Below are 19602 nucleotides of genomic sequence, written 5' to 3' on the forward strand. Positions count from 1 at the left end.
ATCCTTTCGTCACAGCTCCAAATTTTGTCTCTGTAACTCCTTCCATGGGTGTTTTGTTCCCATTTCTAAGGGGCAAAGTGTCCACACTTTGGTCTTCGAGATATACCTTTCTATTTCCAGGGTAAATTCTGTCTTTATCTTTGAGTCATGGCTTGGTGGCTCTTTTTAGATGAATTTTTGCTACTTCATTCTCAGATATACTTAATTTCTGAAAATTGGAGAGCTAAGCCGTCAGCTCTAGGGCTCTGTCTTATGTATTTATGCATAGTCCCTGGGAGACCTTGCCATGTTGGCTAAGACTACACCATTTGTTGTTGTCTATGATCCCTAATGTATGCCTTTGACCCCTGGTCTCTCCAAACATCCTCAGAGGCTTGACTAACTTGCTGTGACATTTTTATGATAGAATGTCTGATGGGAACTTCAAATTTAACATAGTAAATGAAGCTCTGCTTTTGTTTTTGTTCTTAAACTTAATTTTTTCTCATTGTCTTTATTTTAGTAAATTATACCACCAACCATGGCTTTGCCCCACTGAAGCTGACTTAGATTTCTTATCTTTGCACAACTCTTGCATGAGGATTGTCATGTCCTATTTCTCTGACTGTAAAGTGTCTGTATGTCTCTGCCTTGCTCATTAGCAGTTTTGTGAGCAACAGCTCCTCTTGGGTGCTCCTGGTCAGCCCATGTTGGTTGCCATTGCTCTCGAATTGTAGAGACATGCTTTGGTTCTGTTGGTGCTCTGCTGTCAGAGCTGCTTGTATCTTCCCAGCTCACAGACAGCTCTTGGGATGTGGCTTCCATCCCTCCAGGAGTGTTGTAATTAGTATCTGCCCTCCTCCTCTACACCCTTCCTGAGTGTCCCACTTGTCTCTCTGAAGCTCTTTTTACCTTGTACTTGATCTCATTCTTTGTTTTCATATGATTGTCCCCTTCTTGTCTTAGCCCATCCTCCTGACGGGGGACACGGGGTTGTTCTTTGAGCATCATCTGGTCATATTACTCCATGCTAGACTTCTGTATAACTATTAATTAATACTGCTGCTATCTTTGCTTGCTACTTGATGATGTAGTTTGTGAGCTCTGGACATGGGAACCCTGCTTCTTTAATTACTCTCATCCCTCCCTCTCTTGCTTTGAGTAGTGCCACGCTGCAACAGAATCTTGGCACATACAAATGAGTGTATAACTTGAGAGGTCAAGCAGAACTTTTCTCATCACAATGTATACTCAACACAGAAGACTTGGTAAATAGAGGGAGAATGAAAATCTGTTATCCGTAGTATGTAGATTAGCCTTTTCGACACTATTGGACCCTTTCCAGAGTGCTTGTGTCATAGGGAGGTATGCACCTGTGTCTTTGTGTGCAGTCACATGTTCCAACGCTATTAGGCTTTTGTTTGTCTATGTACATTATACTGTTGTGTTATGAGTAGGTTTTTTTTCCTTAAGATACTTTAGAGCAATTCTTCAGTGGATAAGTACATAAACATGCCCTAATTTACATAAACATGTTCTAATTTAATTTTCCATTGCCATTGCTCACCATTTATAAACTTAGTTTTCAAAAGTTTTAAAACCTAAAAATTGTGCAGTCTATTGCTTAGTTTTATTTTGTGACTATAACTTTGGAAGTAAAATGACTAGTCTTTCAAAATCATTTTGTCTTTATATTTTGTTGATAAAGTTTATTCCTTGCCCTTTGAAAATCAACAGTTTGTTTTTCATGCTGTTGTGTTCAGTGCTGTGAGCTTCTGGGCAGAACCTTGGGCAGCTTGTCCTGAGTGTTTCCAAATTACTCTCTGGTCTGTGTCCTTACCGTACCTGAGTAGCAACTGCACATCAGATTGCTGCCTGCAATGCTAAGTGGAAAGCCGATGGCTGGGCTGTGAGGTGTTCTAACACACTCTGGCTTCCCTTGTCACAGAGCACTACTAGACTGGACAGTGACAGGGTGTCCTCTGCCTCTAGCACAGCTGAGCGAGGGATGGTGAAGCCAATGATCCGACTGGACCAGGAGCAGGAATATCGACGACGAGAAAACAGGTAACTCACGTTGACTTAACTGAGAGAAGAGAACAGTCCTAGAGGAGGCTTTCTGTAACAATTCTTGAGTTGACAGATTTAGCTGCAACCTCTCCTGGGGTTTAATGACGATTTTTGTGTTACTGAATGACTGGTGAGGAGGTGTATTCCTTACTTGCCCCAGTCTAGGTGTGCTGACACACAGCATGTTGGGTCACACTTGCTCTTTTATGTTGGCTGCTTTATACACACAGAGAGAAAGGATGTCTTTATAACATGTTAGTATGCCATCATTTTTATAGATTGTATTCATTTGTAGAGACATAAACACACAAATGATTTTGGAGAGACATATTCCCTATGCAGACTTCGTGGTATGTCTCCCTGTTGAGGCAAGTAGAGGGTGAACTAGTTTCCTTATATTGTTGTTTCATTTCTTGTAACACAGAGCTTCTCTGCTTTCTGTATTCTTTTATGCTTTCTAGTATGTTGCCTTAATAAATCAGAATTCCATATCTCTGAAATTGTTTTAAGTGCTCTAGCAGGTCGTGTCCCACCTGCTCGCTCACTGTTAGTGACACCGCAGTAGTCACAGGCTGAGTGAATGTGTTATTGGCGGGAGGGAGCTGAAGACACTGACCTGTCTTAGTGTTTTGAAGGAGGCATTCTTTGTGTTCTTGTCAGAGATCCAGAACGGATGGTTGGCAGAAGCAGGGGACATACCTAGGGTTAGAGTTGACTGTCAACCCAAGACATCGTTTATTATTTTACCATCGTCCAGCAGAGGGCACTATGTGCAAGATTATTAATAACTTCAGTCCAGAAATAAAATACATAGTTATCAGCAAATATCAGTATACTTTTATTCTGTGTTTTTGACTGTTCATATAAGACTTTTTGGCTTTGTGATTATTAGGTGTCATACATGTAGTTCTCTTTCCATGTTTGCACTTACTTGTATTGGGTGGTGTAGAGGAAATATGTTGTCCATCTTGCGTAGTGGTGAGTTGCTTTGGTTTTTTTTATGTTTTTTTTTTTGTTTTCTTGTTTTTTTTGAGATGGGCTTCAGTATAAAACCCTGGCTGTCCTTGAACCTCAGTATGTCAGCCAAGGTGGAATTGGACTCAAAGAGGTCCTCCTGCCTCCGCCTCCCAAGTGCTGGGGGTTAAAGGCGTGTTTCCATACCCAATATGAGTTGGTGTTACAATGAGCACAGCCGTGCATCTATATGGTAATGGGGAAATGTGACTAGGAATCTAAGTGGAGAGACAGAACATGGAAGCAAGTAAATATGCTCTTGCTATATCAAAGTAGCCATGGCTAATTAAAAAGTATTCCCTATAAGAACACGTTTTGACAACGTTTTGCAAGGTAAGCCTAGTCTGCTTTGCAAATCGTAAAAGTTTTATTTACACTAAGTTGTTGTTTGTTGATACTAAGACAAGATGGGAACATAAACCGTCCTTCTAATTCCCACTACAGCCTTCACACTGACAATGCTGAACGTAGCAAAGGTTAATTTAAATGGTGTGCCATAAGATATGAATCATTTTCATAAATAGGATTAAAATGAAAAGTTTAGGCAAGTATAAGCACCCTTTAGAGTGATAGGAATGATTTTTCTTTTAATCATCAACAGGTTTTTTTCTTTTTCCAGTTTATATACACTCTTTACTAAATTTGTTAAAAGAATGAAATGAGTAGTTTACACAGTTTATCCAAGCTAATTCATTTATGCATTGGAAGCTGCTAACTAAGCACAATAGTGCACACACCTTTAATCCTGGAGCCAGGCAGATATCTGTGAGTTTATGAGTTTGAGGCCAGCCTGGTCTACACAGTCACTTCCAGTCAGCCAAAGTTTTATGGTGAGACCCTGTCTCAAAAAAAGTATACTTAGTATAAGATCCATATTGAAATAATTGTGAATTAAAATCATGTTGTTTTCTTAAATTCTTAAGTTAAACTTAAGTTGTTAAATTATAGACTGGATTAACTTTGACTAATATAATTTAATGGAAATAATTTTGCTTTTAAAATGATAATAGTGTGTGTTAACATTTTGGTTTTTTCTTTAGATTTATTTATTTGTGTATGGTGTGTTTGATGCACATGTGTGTGCATGCGCGCGCGTATGTGTGTTTGTTTGTGTGTGTGTGTGTGTGTGTGTGTGTGGTTACACCACAGTCTTTCTTGACTGTTAGGTACTTGTCCAGTCCCTTGTATTGTTTTCTTTTTATCACCTTCCCATGCTTGGCAGAGGTGATACTGAGGAGAAGGGAGTTAGTGCTACTGGGAAAGAATTCTTTCAGGCAGCTGGTTTGTAAATTATTAGAGATCTATACCACATTATCCTCTTGTACTTTCAAACAAAATTATTTGGCTGTTTGTGTTAACTTACCGTGAGTGGGCCAGTGATGTTGTGTACTTGGATCTGCCAGCGTGTCACCATCCATCTGCCTGTGCTTAGTGGACCACGGTAGTGTTAGAGATAGAGCCCCTCCCTTTAAAGCCATTAGCAAGTAGTTCTGCTTCAGGGATCTTGGCCTTGATGATATTCCATCTCCATTTAGGTCTGTCTTTACTTAATGTTTCTAATATACTATGTCATTATAATTCACAGTGAATTTTGCAGAAAAGGGGAACACATGTTCCTAGCCTTATGCCGGGTGTGTGTGGGTCAGTTTTCTAATTTTAAGAATTATTCCTAATTATCTCTGTAAAGTTGGACAAAAGTGAGAAAGATGTTGAAATATTAACGAAGGTTACTTGTGTGTTTATTTAGTAGCAAACGACCTTAGAATAACTATGGTCATAATTATATCTCAGAAGGAAAGGGTATTTGAAGGAAATGTTAGCCATAAAGGTAAGGAGAGCTACAGTGGAGTTATACTTACGTAGTTTACTATTTCTGCAAGGCCTCAGTGGTAACTTTCAAATGTTTTCTGGCCATAGTCATAGCATAAGGTATATGGAGCCTGTTGGATGTACTCAGCCATGTGTATAGGTTTACAGCTGAGGAGGAGTTAGGCAGAACAGTGTTCAGGCATCTTTCTCAGCACTGGGGCTCTGAGCCATCTTCTGAAGACATCTATCTCAGAACTAGACTTAGCTTTCTAATTCATTTGTTCCTGAGTACCTAGAGATGTATAAACAGTAGCACAGTAAGTACTTAGCTAGTTCTTAGAAATGTTTCCAGTTATTTAAATTTTTGATAGTTCCTTATAGATAAAGTGATAGCATCTGATATTTATGTGACCTTGAGGAAGATGAGCAGATAGAATGACCGTTTTTGTTGTTGTTGTCTTTGTTTTCTAAAGCATGCTTTATTGTGTGCTTTGATAAAGGAAATACTGTGTTGTTTAAAAACAAAACCCGAGGGGCTGGAGACATGCTTGTCAGTTAAGAGCAGCCGTCTTGCTTGCGGAGGACCCAGTTCAGTCCCTAGCAGTGTTTAATCTTGTCCGTGGGGATGGATTGCTGCCTGCCTCCTAGGACATGCTTTCTTCCATTTGGAAGGGCTCAGTTTCCAGCGCAGTGTGGTGTCTCCCAGCAGTGTCTTTCTTTACACTGTTACCTGAGCTGGGTGGTTTAGATCCTTGTCTTTAACATGGCACACTCATTAATAATCCAGACTTGTGTTATATCTGCATGATAGCTACTTCAAGGAGTCAACCTTCTGTCTGTTCTTCTGAATGTTTGACTAGGTAACTGATGAGGCTGAGAGGCTGTACTGCTATGTCACACTTCAAAACTCCATGTGGATACAAACTAGCTTAGAGGTGCACAGGGCAGTGAGGACAGGTGGTATCAGCTGTTGATCCTCTCTTAAGGCAGGTTCAATGATGTCAGTTTTTTTCTTTCAGGACTCAGGATGCTACTGGGCCTGAACTGATACTGCCTGCCAGCATTGAATTCAGGGAAAGCTGTGAGTGATTTTAGATTCTATTATTAGTGGATGAGTTCTTGCTCCATTTTCTCCAGGTGACTTGCATACTGTATGCTCATTTTTTTTCTTGTTTTACAGCTGAAGACTCTTTTTTATCTGCCATTATAAACTATACCAATAGCTCTACAGTTCATTTTAAGTTGTCACCTACATATGTGTTATACATGGCATGCCGGTATGTATTGTCCAGCCAGCACAGGCCCGACATCAGTCCTACAGAGCGTACACATAAGGCCATTGCTGTTGTCAACAAGATGGTGAGCATGATGGAAGGGGTCATCCAGGTGAGTGGCAGCCCAGCAAGTGCTGGGAGGATGGCAGCCATCTTGTTAGTTTCTGTGACACTTCTGATCTGATGACCAGTTTTGCCTGTACAGCCTGGGGGTCTTTTTTTTTTTTTTTTTTAAATAAAATGCATAGATTTTTAAAGTCGAAAGAAAATAACACCTTGTTCTAAAAAATTTCTTCTCTGTAAATTGTAGAGAAAATGAAGATAAACTGTAACCCAACAATTGTGAAAAATACCCTGAAATTATAGTACATGTGAGAGAGTGCTTAGAGGGTGGTCAGGTTATTTTTTGAATTTTCTTTAAATTATTGAAATGAAATTCACACAGTATACAGTCATCTGCATTCTGGTGTGTGCTGCTCTAACCTAAGAGTATTTCTCCAGTGCAGCAAGGATAGTCATTCTCTCTTTCCACAGTCCCTGGGGTCCACTTTCTTAGAGTTTTTTAGTGTGAGGCACTTGCTTTTTTGTAGAGCCTGTGGTGTTGGGTGCGTTTGCACGTATGTATTCTTGAGAGTGTTTCTGTAGGGTTAATTGGCTGGAGGGTAAACTTCTCATTAAGGTGTGAGTCTCTACCCTGGTAAGAATTCTTGGGTGGTGGTTTGGCTCCCTTAGCTAACTCCTCAGTCTACAGTTTATAAACTTGGTGCGGCTGTTTTCCATATTTGCAGGTAATTTGAGGATTTAATTGTAAAGGTTACTATAAGTAAATTTAAAGACTTTAAAAAGTTTTCTTAACTCAGCTAAGAAACTAAACTCAGCTAAGAAACTAAAAGTGCAATGTTAATTACTTTAGTTAAATGATTTGGTGACTTAAAAAAATATTTTTGGCAGTATAATTTGAGGGTAACTGAGATGGTCTCTTAATACTTTCTGAGTTCTTTTTAAAAGCCAAACGTTTTCCACAAATTTTTCTTTCACATTTGAGTGACTAGCACAGTAGGATTTTGATGGGCTTATTTAAGCTAGAGAATAGATAAAAAGATACTTTGTTATTTCTGGTATCATCATTTTATATAAACAAATGTAAGTGTTCTTCTTAGTTGTCATCCAAAGTTATCGTCTGTCTCTCGCCAGTGTGTGAACTTGAAGCCTGTGTCACTCAGACTGGATCATTTCATCACCAAACTGCCTTTGAGAATTGATCCTCAGTATCTGCTAGTGGGAACTTAGATTATTAGCTGGAAAAGGCTTTTAAAGTTCAGAGTAGATTCAGTGCATCATTGGATCACTCATTGGTGATGGGAAAAAATTACCATAGTAGATAATTTAGAGTCTACTGCCCAAACCAGCATTCCCTTTAGTACAGGTATAGATGAATTCTTTATGCACTTTAGAAATTGTCAGCTTTTATTTGGATTGTTTTTCTCAGTGTTTCCATTTTCATCTTCATAGTTAATTCACGGGAATGGATCCTTTCACCTTCATGTAGTAAGCTCACAGAATCACTTTAAAGTGTTGGAGGTCCTTCCTTTGCGTTATCTCTTAAAGAGAGGAGCGTGTTCATTTGTGCTTTATTATGACATTGTCTTTATAAACTGTAAAGAGATTGTGCTGATGTTAACATGAACCTAACCCTCTGTGTCAGATGCTTTGGGAATAACTAAGTGTCGTGCTCATGTCGTACCTTCATGTTAGTGTTTTGATTTTTTTTAAATTATCATGATTGTTTACAAGTTTCTTTCTCTCGTTCTGCTTGATTTCCCCTCGTCTGTTTTTCTCCAGGAAGTAGACCAGGTTGATCAGGTAGGACATACTGCTGGGAACTGATCCTAGCTATGTTGGCTTAGCTGAGTTTCTCATGCTGCTTCCATTACAAATATGAGCCTACAAAAACTGGACTGAGCAGTTCATAACCCTCATTCAGCAACTGAAACATGCAACACTAAAATCCTTTTTGACTGCGCAACTTATATCAGCATTTCATAATTTCTGCTTAATGCACTTGAGTGTGGATATGAAATGACAAAAGTTCTGTTTCTTCTCTATTATTTATCCTTGGTTCCTATTCTTTGGATCTCATCTAAGGTTGCCTGGCCTGCAAATGTGGTCGGGAGAGGATGTGATAGATCAGTACTTGATACTGAGTTGCATGGTGTCCAAGCCAGTGACTACAAGTATCAGGGTGGCTGTGGGTAACCATGGATACCTGTGTGTGTGCTACGCAGATTACCAGATAATGCATAATCTACAATTTGGTTTTGTAATACACAATATAGCCATTCTTTACTGACTCTGCAAATTCCATTTAATTAGACTAGTATGACTGTGTATATGAATCCTCAGACGCTGCATTGGTTATTTGCTTACCATTGCTCTGTATGTATCTAAATTTCTTTGCAAGTATCTGGTATCTGTGGTAACTACCTGGTGGAGATGGGAAGGTACTGGTCTATCTTCAGCTTCTCAGGAGCATTCCTGTTTATTTGTAATTTTTCTGATGCCTTGCTTTGTTTATGGAAATGTTTTCTGTCCACAGAAACAGAAGAACATTGCAGGAGCACTTGCTTTTTGGATGGCAAATGCATCTGAGCTTCTCAACTTCATCAAGCAGGACCGAGACCTTAGTCGGATCACGCTGGATGCCCAGGATGTCCTGGCACACTTGGTTCAGATGGCATTTAAGTAAGAAGCACATTCTGGAAAGAATAATACGTTTTCATGCTCACAAGCTTCATGTTCTGTTTTCAAAGCCAGTGTTAAAGATTTTACTTACCCTAAGTGAAGATGCTTGATTGCCACAAAACACAGGAGATTGTGTTAACTTAAGAGCAGTGTGCTCTGAAACAACTGCAGGGTTGTGACTGTTCCAGAGTACAATTTTTGTTATTTTTAATGGAAAATATTCTTAAAGAATACAGATTGTCTCAAATGGTAAAAATCTAACACTGTCTTTGTGCAACCTGCTCAGGTGATTAAAATTGTTTGTGTATTTTCAGGTACTTGGTTCATTGCCTTCAGTCAGAACTTAATAACTACATGCCAGCCTTTCTGGATGATCCTGAGGAGAACAGTCTGCAAAGACCAAAAATAGGTTAGGGTCCTATGTGCCTCCCCTAACATTGAACTTGGGTTTATTTTTAAGTCTTTTTTTTTTTTTAATATATTAAATGTTTGTATGTTCTGACTGCATTTATGTCTGTATACCATATCTGAGCCACAGAGGTAAGAAAAGGGTGTCAGATTGCCTAGAACTAGAATTAAATTAAAGACTGTTGTGACCCACTATGTGGATGCTGGGAATTGAACTTGGGCCTCTGAAAGACTAGCCAGTGTTGTTAATCACTGAACTCTCTCTAGTTCCTAGTTTTACTAGTCTTCTGCTGCTACTGACCTCTGTCTGGGTTATAGGCCTAGCAAGCTTCTGCTGTGCCACCCTCCTAAGGGCCTGCATTTTTTTTTTTTAAATGTATAGGAGCTTTGACTACTTGTACGTGTGTGTCTAGTATCCAACAGAGGCCAGGAAAAGAAGTGGGATTTCCTGGAACTAGAATCATACATAGATGGCCCTTATGCCATGTACGGTACTAGGAACTGAACCTGGACCTGCAAGTGCAGCAGTTTCCAAGCCACCTCTCCAGCCCTAAGTTTATCTTAGTATGCAGTATATTGTAAGGAATGTCTTTCTTCTTTTAAGATTTATTTTTATTTGTGTTACGTGTTTGTGTGAAAATATGCTGTGTGTACCCAAGAAGGCCAGAAGAGGGCATCAGAGTCCATAATGTTGGAGTTTAAGCAACTGGGAAACAAACTTTGGTCTTGTGGAAGAACAGTGCTGCTGCACTGCAACAAGTGCTCTTAGCTATGAAACTGTCCTTCCAGCCCCAGGCTTGTTTCTTAAATGAGTGCCTTATTGTAGCTTTGAGATGACTTCCAAAGAGCTGGCTGTCAGACTTAGTTAGGAGCCATTTTCACTTTTGCTTTGCTTCTTTAAAAGACTTTTAGGTAAATTTATTTGAATAGTGGTTAGAAACTATGTGTTCTAAGCACACCCCTGCTTTCTGTTTGAATTTGGTGTTTGTAACCGGTTTGACACATTTGTTAATTGATATAACTACCTTTGTCTGAGGTTGGTATGACTCGGAGGTTCTGCTGTTACACGGCCCCTGACGATTTGTCCCATGTCCTGAACAGATGATGTGCTGCACACGCTCACAGGAGCCATGTCCTTGCTGCGGCGCTGCAGAGTCAATGCTGCCTTGACCATCCAGCTCTTCTCTCAGCTTTTCCACTTCATCAATATGTGGCTGTTCAACAGACTGGTGACTGACCCAGATTCAGGCCTGTGTTCTCACTACTGGGGTGCAATTATCCGCCAGCAGCTGGGGCATATTGAAGCTTGGGCAGAGAAGCAGGGACTAGAGCTGGCAGCTGACTGTCACTTGAGCAGAATTGTACAGGTGTGGACAGTGGTTGTACTCCATTCTCCTTGCTTCTCCCTCTTCCCTGCCAGTACATGAATTTTAGATTGATATGATGAGTGACAACTTGGGGTGATAGAGCCTCAGTGTTCTTTCCATATGCATTCAGTCAAGCAGCTACTGTGGTAGTAGCCTCCGGGATGCTGTAACAAGCCAGCTAAAACTAAATGTCTCAGCCGAGGTTTATTGTCTCTCTCTCTCCTGGAAACCAGAGGTTGAAATCAAGGTGCTGGCCTCTGAGGGACTTGAATGAATATAAGTTGGTTCTTCCAGCCCTTGGTAGTTTATACCCAACTTAGGCGTTCTTTGGCCAGTCTTTGCCACAGATTTCATGTGGTGTTCTTGGGTATATGTCTGTCCAAGTCCCTGTTTTGTACAGGGGCATCAGTAAACCTGGCCTCCTTTTGACCAGTTGTATGCACAAGGCCCTTCCTGCATAGTACTCCAGCCTCCAGCATCAGCATCTAAGGACATGGTTCCTTCTGTAACAAGGTGTGGAAACAGTAGGACAGAGAGATCACTGACATGTTCTTTTTTATGAGACCAGCAAAATAGGTTTTACTGAAGGATAAATGATGATTTTAAAATGGGGCAGCAGTTAACTCTTTAGATGTTAATCATAACCTACTATTTTAACAGCTCTCAGATACCAAAGTCTAGGAACTGGTGTTTATAATGAAGGACATGAGTTATATGCAGCCTCAAAACTTAAAACATTTATTTAAATGCATTTATTAACTTTTGTTTTTATGCCTTCATTTTCTCTAAAGATATTTAGTAACCCAAGAAGGTGATTAGTTCTCAGCTTTTATCAAAATTCATATTTGCAAAACTATCAGATTCCTATTAAATAATCACCTGGCTTGCTATATAAATTTCAAGTTTTACAGGAGACTGTTTAAAAGGCTTTATAAGCATTGATAGTTGAATAAAATTATATTAAAAACATAAAAACTAAAGTAAAACCCAAGAGTCTGTTTAAAAGCTACAAAAGTATGCTTATAGTTTACTATATGTAGCTCAATGTTAATGCCTCTTTAAAAGCATCTTGCATTTAAAAATCAAATTAACAAGTTACTGCCTTTATGGTGGTTATAAATGGATATTTTTGTTGTGTGGTACTGGAGATTTGAACCTCCAGCTTCACACATGATACTGAGTGTGAGGTCTTTTATAAGCTTTACACTCTCGGCTTTACAAAGAATGACTTTCAAAGAAAAAATACTTTATCTCACTGCATGATTTTTGTTCTCTTAAATAGGCTACAACATTGCTTACGATGGATAAGTACGTACCTGATGACATTCCAAATATAAACAGCACATGCTTTAAGTTAAATTCTCTGCAGCTTCAAGCCTTGTTACAAAATTACCACTGTGCACCTGATGAGCCTTTTATCCCTACGGTATGTGAGTATTTACTGTACCACAAAGTGTGGGTGTGTCTGCACAGGAGATGGGGGTGGTGGGAGAGGAGAGCATGCTCACTGTGTGCCAGCACAGCTGACCTGAAACTGTCTCTCAGGGCAGTTTACTCTTCAGTGCAAAGACTAGAGACGTTATACACATTTTAAGTGAGAAATGATTTGATTCAGGGAGTAATGGGGATTGAGTTGAAGTTCATACCACCATGCCTGAGTACCAGAGAGCCAGAGTTGCTACAGGAGGTACAAGGATACTTTCTATATGTCTTGTACACTCCTGCCATCAGGAACGGCATGCATGAGTCTTCACTAGATAGCAGCTTTCTTGATTTCATATATCCGTGTCTGATTGGTAACAAGCAAAATCTCATCCAGAAGAAAGTCTGGAATTGTGGGAGTTCTGATCTCCTTCTATAAGGAGGACTTCAGGGTAAGAAACCCATTTGTGTGTGTATGTGTGTGTGTGTGTATGTGTGTATGTGTGTGCATGTGTGTGCATGTATACACACAGAGAGACAGAGCTGTGTTACAGATGCTACCATCTTAAGTCAATACCTGAGAGACAGTTTGAAAGAGGAGAGATTTGGACTCAGGGTTTCTGAGTTTCAAGCCCGTGATCAACTGGTTTCATGATTGTGGGTTGTAGTAAGGCAGAGAACTCCATTGCAAAGAAGATGCTATGGAGGAGAACTGTTTCCTTCCTGCAGCCAGGGAACAGAAATTGCAGCAGTTATCCTCTTTGCTCATGACATGTGTTGCCATCTTAAAATTAGAGCAACTGACAACTCATACTAGAATTTCAGGACACAGGTTGAGCTCACTACCATTCTGTCGTGGGATAGGGGAGGACTCAAAGGACTTTTCATGAATCATCTAGAATTAGATAGCGTAGCGTGGGGGTTGGGAAGCTCTCCTTTGCTGGGACAGCGGCCTGTAAGTTGCCCGTGTTCTTCTAATCCCTTTTAATTGTTTACCATGCCAGCCTTGGCTGGAATCATTTCTTTGACCTGTTCTTACCCTCTGTATACAGAGGTAGTATATATGGACTACTCAGGGGGAAAATTATTCAAAGACAGGAAGGGGCCATGGCAAAATAAAAATCTTTAAAGATAGATTTCCCCCTGTGACCTGTTTCTAATTAGACCCAATTTCCCCTAGTTCTGCCACTTCACAATAACCTATTCAAGTCTGAATTCCCCAACTATTTATCCATTGATGAAGACAAGAGCCCTTTAGATCTAATCATTCCCTCAAAGCCTCTAAGCATAGGAAAGCAAGCCTTTCTCTCAGTATATACACCTTTAGGAGGACGCGGCAGTTCCACTCAAGAACAACTGTGAGACCCCGACTTAAAGCGTTTCCCCCAAGCTTGTTTTCCCTGAGCTCTAAAAATACAGCCAGAAAGAAGCTCTTTGTTCTCTATAGCCAGCAAAAAGCCTTTTTGTTTCTGTGCCTTACAGCCAGAGATGTGATGATTGTGGGGAGACCTAGCCAGGCGCTTGCTTGGCTCCCTGTGCCAAGGACATGGAGATAGATTCCACAGAGAAGAGCTACAGCTCACTTCCCACTCCTCATACCTTGTAATTTTACCAAGGACACCCGCCAGAGAAGAGCTGTAGCCAAACTCCTCCCAACTCCTCCCAATTCCTCAGCTAGCTGTTAAAAGCCCCCTACTGTTACTGCTCAGGGTCAAACTCCCCTGCCCTGCCACTGGCTGCAAAAGGAGTTCTTCCTCAGCTAGCTGATGATAAAGCCTCTTGCAGTTTGCATCAGGTGTGGTTTTCTCTCGAGTTATTGGGGTGTCGTCAGCTCATCCTAGGACTTGAGCGGAGGTCTCCCTAGTTTCGGGGGTCTTACATAACATCTAACACCCGAGCCAGCTGTTTGGAGAAGATTATGCTAGTTGGTGGACAAATGAAGCTCATGCTGAGTTTCAATAAAAGACAGGTACAGAATAGCCAAACACTGGATATCACCCCAGCAGCAGTATACTGCACCAGAAAGTCATGTTACAGTGATGGGAAGGAATCGTGGTTACCATGATACCGTGAGTGAGTGTTATGATGCACTTGCTGCAGAAGCGACCATATGCAAAGTATTTACAGTAGCTTCTAGCATTTAATTTTAACAGTAGATGAAACTCCCTTTGACATTATAAATAAACCTAGACTTTTGTTCCTTTTGTGGGAAAGGAAAATGGTGGTAGAGCCCAGGACTGTCTCCAGAGGCTGCTCTGCTCCCCATATAGAAGTTGTGGGGAAGTGCGCTGGGATCTTCATGTTAATGAGCCTCAGAATGGAGAGCTTGTTGCGTTTACTTTCTTTCTCACCACTCACTAACTACCCCCACTCCCGGATATGTGTTAGTAATGTATCTTGTAATGTAAATCATCCACAGGCCCCCCTCCCCCATTCAGCAGTTCTTCTACTGATAGACTTCCAAGCTAGATATTTTACCTGTGTTTTTGTTTGTATTTTCTCATTCATTTTCCCTGTGGTATTTTATGTACTATAAAAATAATTATTCACAGCTTCATAACAGTGTGTTAAAGAGTTATACAAATCACCTGCTTTGGAAGAAAGCACATCAGGTGCTAAAACAGTGTTTTAAAGCCTTCTGTTCTGTCTTTAAGTGGTGTGTGTCTGACATGCAGGCACTTTGTGAAGCCAGCTCTACATATCCTATTGCTCCCCTGAGGTCACATCTGTGAGATGGTGCTTCCCATCAGTGAGCATCTCTTGATGAGTCCATGTTTGTCCTCTGCAGGATCTCATAGAAAATGTTGTGGCTGTTGCTGAGAACACAGCTGATGAACTTGCCCGCAGTGATGGCAGAGACGTGCAGTTGGAGGAAGACCCAGACCTACAGCTGCCTTTTCTTCTGCCAGAAGATGGCTATTCCTGTGATGTTGTCAGAAACATTCCAAATGGTTTACAAGAATTTTTAGACCCTCTGTGCCAGAGAGGTAAATACCACTTGTCACACCTCAGTTAGAGCTCCAACTGGGTTCAAGTGGGCTTTGTACTGGCTCTCTGGATAGCAGGCCTGCAGAGTTGTGCCGGCTCTCCTGAGGAAGCTGTGTTCCTGGGACTCCAGAAGAGTTTCATTGAGATTAAAGATCTTGCATGTCCAGACATGACCCCATGTGGTGTGTTGTCTCCCTTGACTTCGTGCCTGCTTTCTTCCCACACGGTGCCATAACAAAGCATCTCTAACCACACCTATCTCCTGGCATGGAAAGCAGTAAAGGATCCCTGGGTTCTGAGGGATCTACCCCACTGCCAGCCACTGGACTGTCATGGGCAGGTCACCCCTTACCTTAGTTCCTTTCTTATAAGTCAGTCAAGAGCTCAGAGAACTGGACAGGTTGCCTTCAGGGGGAGGGTTCTGTGTAGATTCTCAGGCCACCACATCATGCAGACTTCTATCAGTCTCTAGCTTTTTCCCCATGACCTTTGATAGACTGATTTGCTGATGTCTATCAATTTTTTAAAAACACTGTTTTTCTTTAAAGCATGGCTTTGAAACAAACCAAATTTTAATTGTACTCTGCTACATTTTTTTTTTTTTTTGATATGGAGAATAACATATGAGTTGGAAGATAGTCCCAAAGTACAGGAGTCTGAATAACAAATAGTAAGACCAGTAAAGGTGCTGTGGCTGTATACAAATACAGTAAGTGTGATTGTCTTACCTGACTTCACTCACTACAATAAATATGTTTTATATCTTCAAAAGTACAGTGAACAAAAGATCACTCCATTGAAAGGCTGTCTCTTGTCATGAATTGTGTTGCCGATAAAGCAGTTTGTGCTTTAGTCTTCCTAGCAGGTTTGCTGTTCTCAGAGACAAGAAGTCCGAGGTCAGGGAAACAGAGCTGAGGTCACTGAAGAAAACTGAAGTTTGAAGGAGCAGGTTTAGACCTGAAGGGTCCTCATTCATGGGACAGGTAAACCTGTGGTCACATGGTCAGGCCATAGCCAGGCTTAAATAGTCTCAAAGGTATCCCTCTCTAATGGAAGAACTCCAGCCCATGGAAGGCCCCTGGTCACAGCATGGGGAACACAGTAAAGCTATTTGACTGCTTGCTGTGGAGTTCCTTAAAGGTGTCTTTTCATGTGCATGTTCTCAGGAGATCAGGTTGAAACCATGGGCTTTAAGCTAGGCACAATCCCTCTATTGTATCCTTACCCTGGTGTCCCAGTGCTGGGCTACTTTAGGTTTGGCTGGGCTTCCTCATTCCTGCCTGTACTCACTGAGGCATGTTTGATGCTGGGTGCTCAGAAAGGCTTTAATTAATATCCTATAAATAAGTAAGCCAGGCGACTATAGTCTGTTACGACTTTGGAAGTGGACATAATTTATAGTGTGCCAGTTTTGTCATGTGTGCAATAGGTATTTGCCAGCATGGAAACACTTGAGTGCTTAGCCTGATGAAGATCTTTCTTCATACTTTCCCCTAGGCTCTCTTGGATAAGTAGTCTTAGGCCGTGTGATACTTGGTTCTGGTCTTGGCATCCATACATTGTTTCGTGCATGTTTGATGTTTATAGTTCATGCAGCCTAGCACACAGATGCCTTTAAAGGTGTAAAGTAGGCTGAGTGTTATGACATCAGTGTTTGTTAATTCTTCACACTCTTTTCTTTGTAAGCTGATTAAAGGACTACTGTGTACTGTCAGTCCCCCTCCACCCCCAGTACAAAGCAGTTCTGGGAAAGACTATAAAACCAGCCCAGACTAAGGCCTGAGTTATGACGAGTACCTCAAGCTATGACAAATCAGTTCCCATCAGCAGTATAGTGCAGAGCTTGTTATGGAAACCTGACATTTGAAAACATAAAACATTGCTTACAATTATTGAAATTCAAATTTTTAATAGAATTATAATTCTTTAAAACTTGAAGAAAAGCAAAGTCTGAACTCATATCAATGAAACTAGATTGAAACATTTTTAAAAGTGAAATTACATTTTTTTTTTTTTTTTTTTTTTTGCTTTAACTAATGTTCTTTATTCCTCTCCCACAAATACATGTCTGATAACAGCAATCCACATTATATTACAGTGGTAAAGCGCTAGACCAGGGAAGCCTCCCTAGGGCAGCTGCACTCAGACATCAGTCATGTCCACGGGAGTGTGATCTTGAGCCACACTGGCTGTTCAGGACAAGAAGACGGCAGCAGCCCTGTAGCATAGTCACAATTCTGGAAACCTTGTGTGAGATGGTTTTGTCAAAAAAGAACCCTGAGGAATATAAAATAAACCTTGACTAAGTGATGGTGATATGGCTTTGAATAGGAGTCTTAGTTCTTTAAGTATGTCCTCAATAAGGCGTCATAAATATTTTGGTGGGAGTATCGGGTCCAGCTAAGGACCTTGCACATTCTAGATAAAGTATTCTACACTTAGCTATAACAGAAAACTAAGGCAGGAGGATCATGAGTTTGCAGCCAGTCTAGGCTACAAATACGTTTAAATCCTGTCTCAGAAAACAACAAAGCAGAACTCTCTTTTTTTTTCCTTTCTTTCTTTCTTTCTTTCTTTCTTTCTTTCTTTCTTTCTTTCTTTCTTTCTTTCTTTCATTGAATATTTTCTTTATTTACATTTTTAAATGTTACCCCCTTTCCCAGTTTCCCCTCTGGAAACCCCCTATTCCATTTCCCCTACCCTTGCTTCTATGAGGGTTCTCCCCCACCCACCCACCCACTCCCACCTCCCCGCCCTGGCATTCCCTTATACTGGGGCCTCTCCTCCTATTGATGTTTGACAAGGCCATCTGCTACATATGCGGCTGGAGCCATGGGTCCCTCCATGTGGACTCTTTGGTTGGTGGTCTAGTCCCTGGGATCTCAGGGCGGGGGTCGGGGGGGGGTCTGGTTGGTTGATATAGTTGTTCTTATAGGGTTACAAACCCCTTCAGTCCTCCACTGGGGACCCTGTGCTCAGTCCAATGGTTGGCTTCGAGCATCTGCCTCTATATTTGTCAGGCTCTGGCAGAGCCTCTCAGGAGGCAGCTGTAATCAGGCTCCTGTCAGTAAGCTCTTCTTGGCATCCACAATAGTGTCTGCATTTGGTGATTGTATATGGGATGGATCCCCAGGTGGGGCAGTCTCTGGATGGCCTTTCCTTCAGTCTCTGCTCCACAGTCTCTGTAACTCTTTTCGTGGGTATTTTGTTCCTCTTCTAAGAAGGACTGATGTATGCACACTTTGGTTTTCCTTCTTCTTGAGCTTCATGTGGTCTGTGGGCTGGAGAGATGGCTCAGCCGTTAAAGGCTAGGCTCACAACCAAAATATAAGAAATTCAAGTTAAAAAACTTGTGAGTTGAAAAGTCTCTGATTCATACTTTGTCTCCATATTTCCTCCCATGAGTATTTTGTTCCCTGTTCTAAGAAGGACTGAGGCATTCATACTTTGGTCTTCCTTCTTTCTTGAGTTTCATGTGGTCTGTGAATTGTATCTTGGCTATTTGGAGCTTCTCAGTGAGTGCATACCATGTGTTTTCTTTTGTGACTGGGTCACCTCACTCAGGATATTTTCTAGTTGCATCCATTTGCCTAAGAATTTCATGAAGTCATTGTTTTTAATAGCTGAGTAGTATTCCATTGTGTAAATGTACCACATTTTCTGTGTCTATTCCTCTGTTGAAGGACATCTGAGTTCTTTCCAGCTCCTGGCTATTATAAATAAGGCTGCTATGAACATTTGTTAGTAATTTAAACACATATGAAGTTAGAAGAAATTGGACAAAATGCTGTGAGAATGGACCCTCCCAACTCGAGGATGTTCATTTTAAATGGTCTGTAGTGTGAGAATTTAATACAGAATGGTATAGTAAACCAATAGCCTGTACCTGTGCCATTCTCTGGTTCTCTGTGCTTGTCTTTTGCTAAACAAATAGGTGTGTTGTTGTTGGTTTTCCTTTAGGGTGGAATGTATAGTTCTGCAAGGATGTAGTTAAAGAGTAGCTCACTAATTTTCATAGTAAAAGAAAAATAGTTCTTTGGTGTGCACAGAAGAGGAAACCCAGCAACTTTTTGTTATTGTTGCTTAAATCCTGATGGATCAATCAGGTACATGGTTTTAAACAGTTTTCAGAGGGAATAAAGATATAGAATGTGAAAATGAGCATTCACTAAGGTATTAAACCTTCAGATGAATGTGGTGTCATATCCCTGTAAATCCCTGCACTTGAGAAGCTGAGGCAGAAGCATGGTTCCAGACAATCCTCAGATTCATAATGAGACCTTATCACAAAATACCCACCCTGGCGCTCAATATAAAGCAATACTCTGTCTTGTTTTCCTTGTTGGAAATTGTATGTGATTAGGTATGCCTTACCCATTTTCTAATTACTGTTTTCTTCTTAGGATTTTGTAGATTGGTTCCTCACACACGTTCACCAGGTACCTGGACAATATATTTTGAAGGAGCAGATTATGAAAGTCACCTTATGCGTGAGAACACAGAACTGGCAAGTATTTGAGGTTTGGATG

At 40.8% G+C, this 19602-nt stretch overlaps 1 protein-coding gene across 18 annotated transcripts in view; it reads left to right on the plus strand.

The window, feature by feature from the left end:
- The window catches only part of Afdn (afadin, adherens junction formation factor), a 143870-nt gene that overhangs the window by 78996 nt on the left and 45272 nt on the right, over positions 1–19602 (plus strand). For 10 of the 18 annotated variants that reach the window (XM_029471155.1, XM_029471166.1, XM_029471154.1 and 7 more), the window contains 10 exons: positions 1928–2046; positions 5892–5953; positions 6053–6258; positions 7989–8009; positions 8743–8888; positions 9203–9297; positions 10398–10663; positions 11946–12089; positions 14874–15072; positions 19477–19580. In XM_029471155.1, the coding sequence (XP_029327015.1) occupies positions 1928–2046; positions 5892–5953; positions 6053–6258; positions 7989–8009; positions 8743–8888; positions 9203–9297; positions 10398–10663; positions 11946–12089; positions 14874–15072; positions 19477–19580 (1362 nt within the window). The remainder of the gene's footprint in view (positions 1–1927; positions 2047–5891; positions 5954–6052; positions 6259–7988; positions 8010–8742; positions 8889–9202; positions 9298–10397; positions 10664–11945; positions 12090–14873; positions 15073–19476; positions 19581–19602) is intronic. The other 8 variants (XR_003835276.1, XM_021150047.2, XM_029471160.1 and 5 more) reach the window with 1 other exon arrangement.

This window comes from Mus caroli, chromosome 17 (genome assembly GCF_900094665.2).
Source record: "Mus caroli chromosome 17, CAROLI_EIJ_v1.1, whole genome shotgun sequence".
Lineage (NCBI taxonomy): Eukaryota > Metazoa > Chordata > Mammalia > Rodentia > Muridae > Mus > Mus caroli.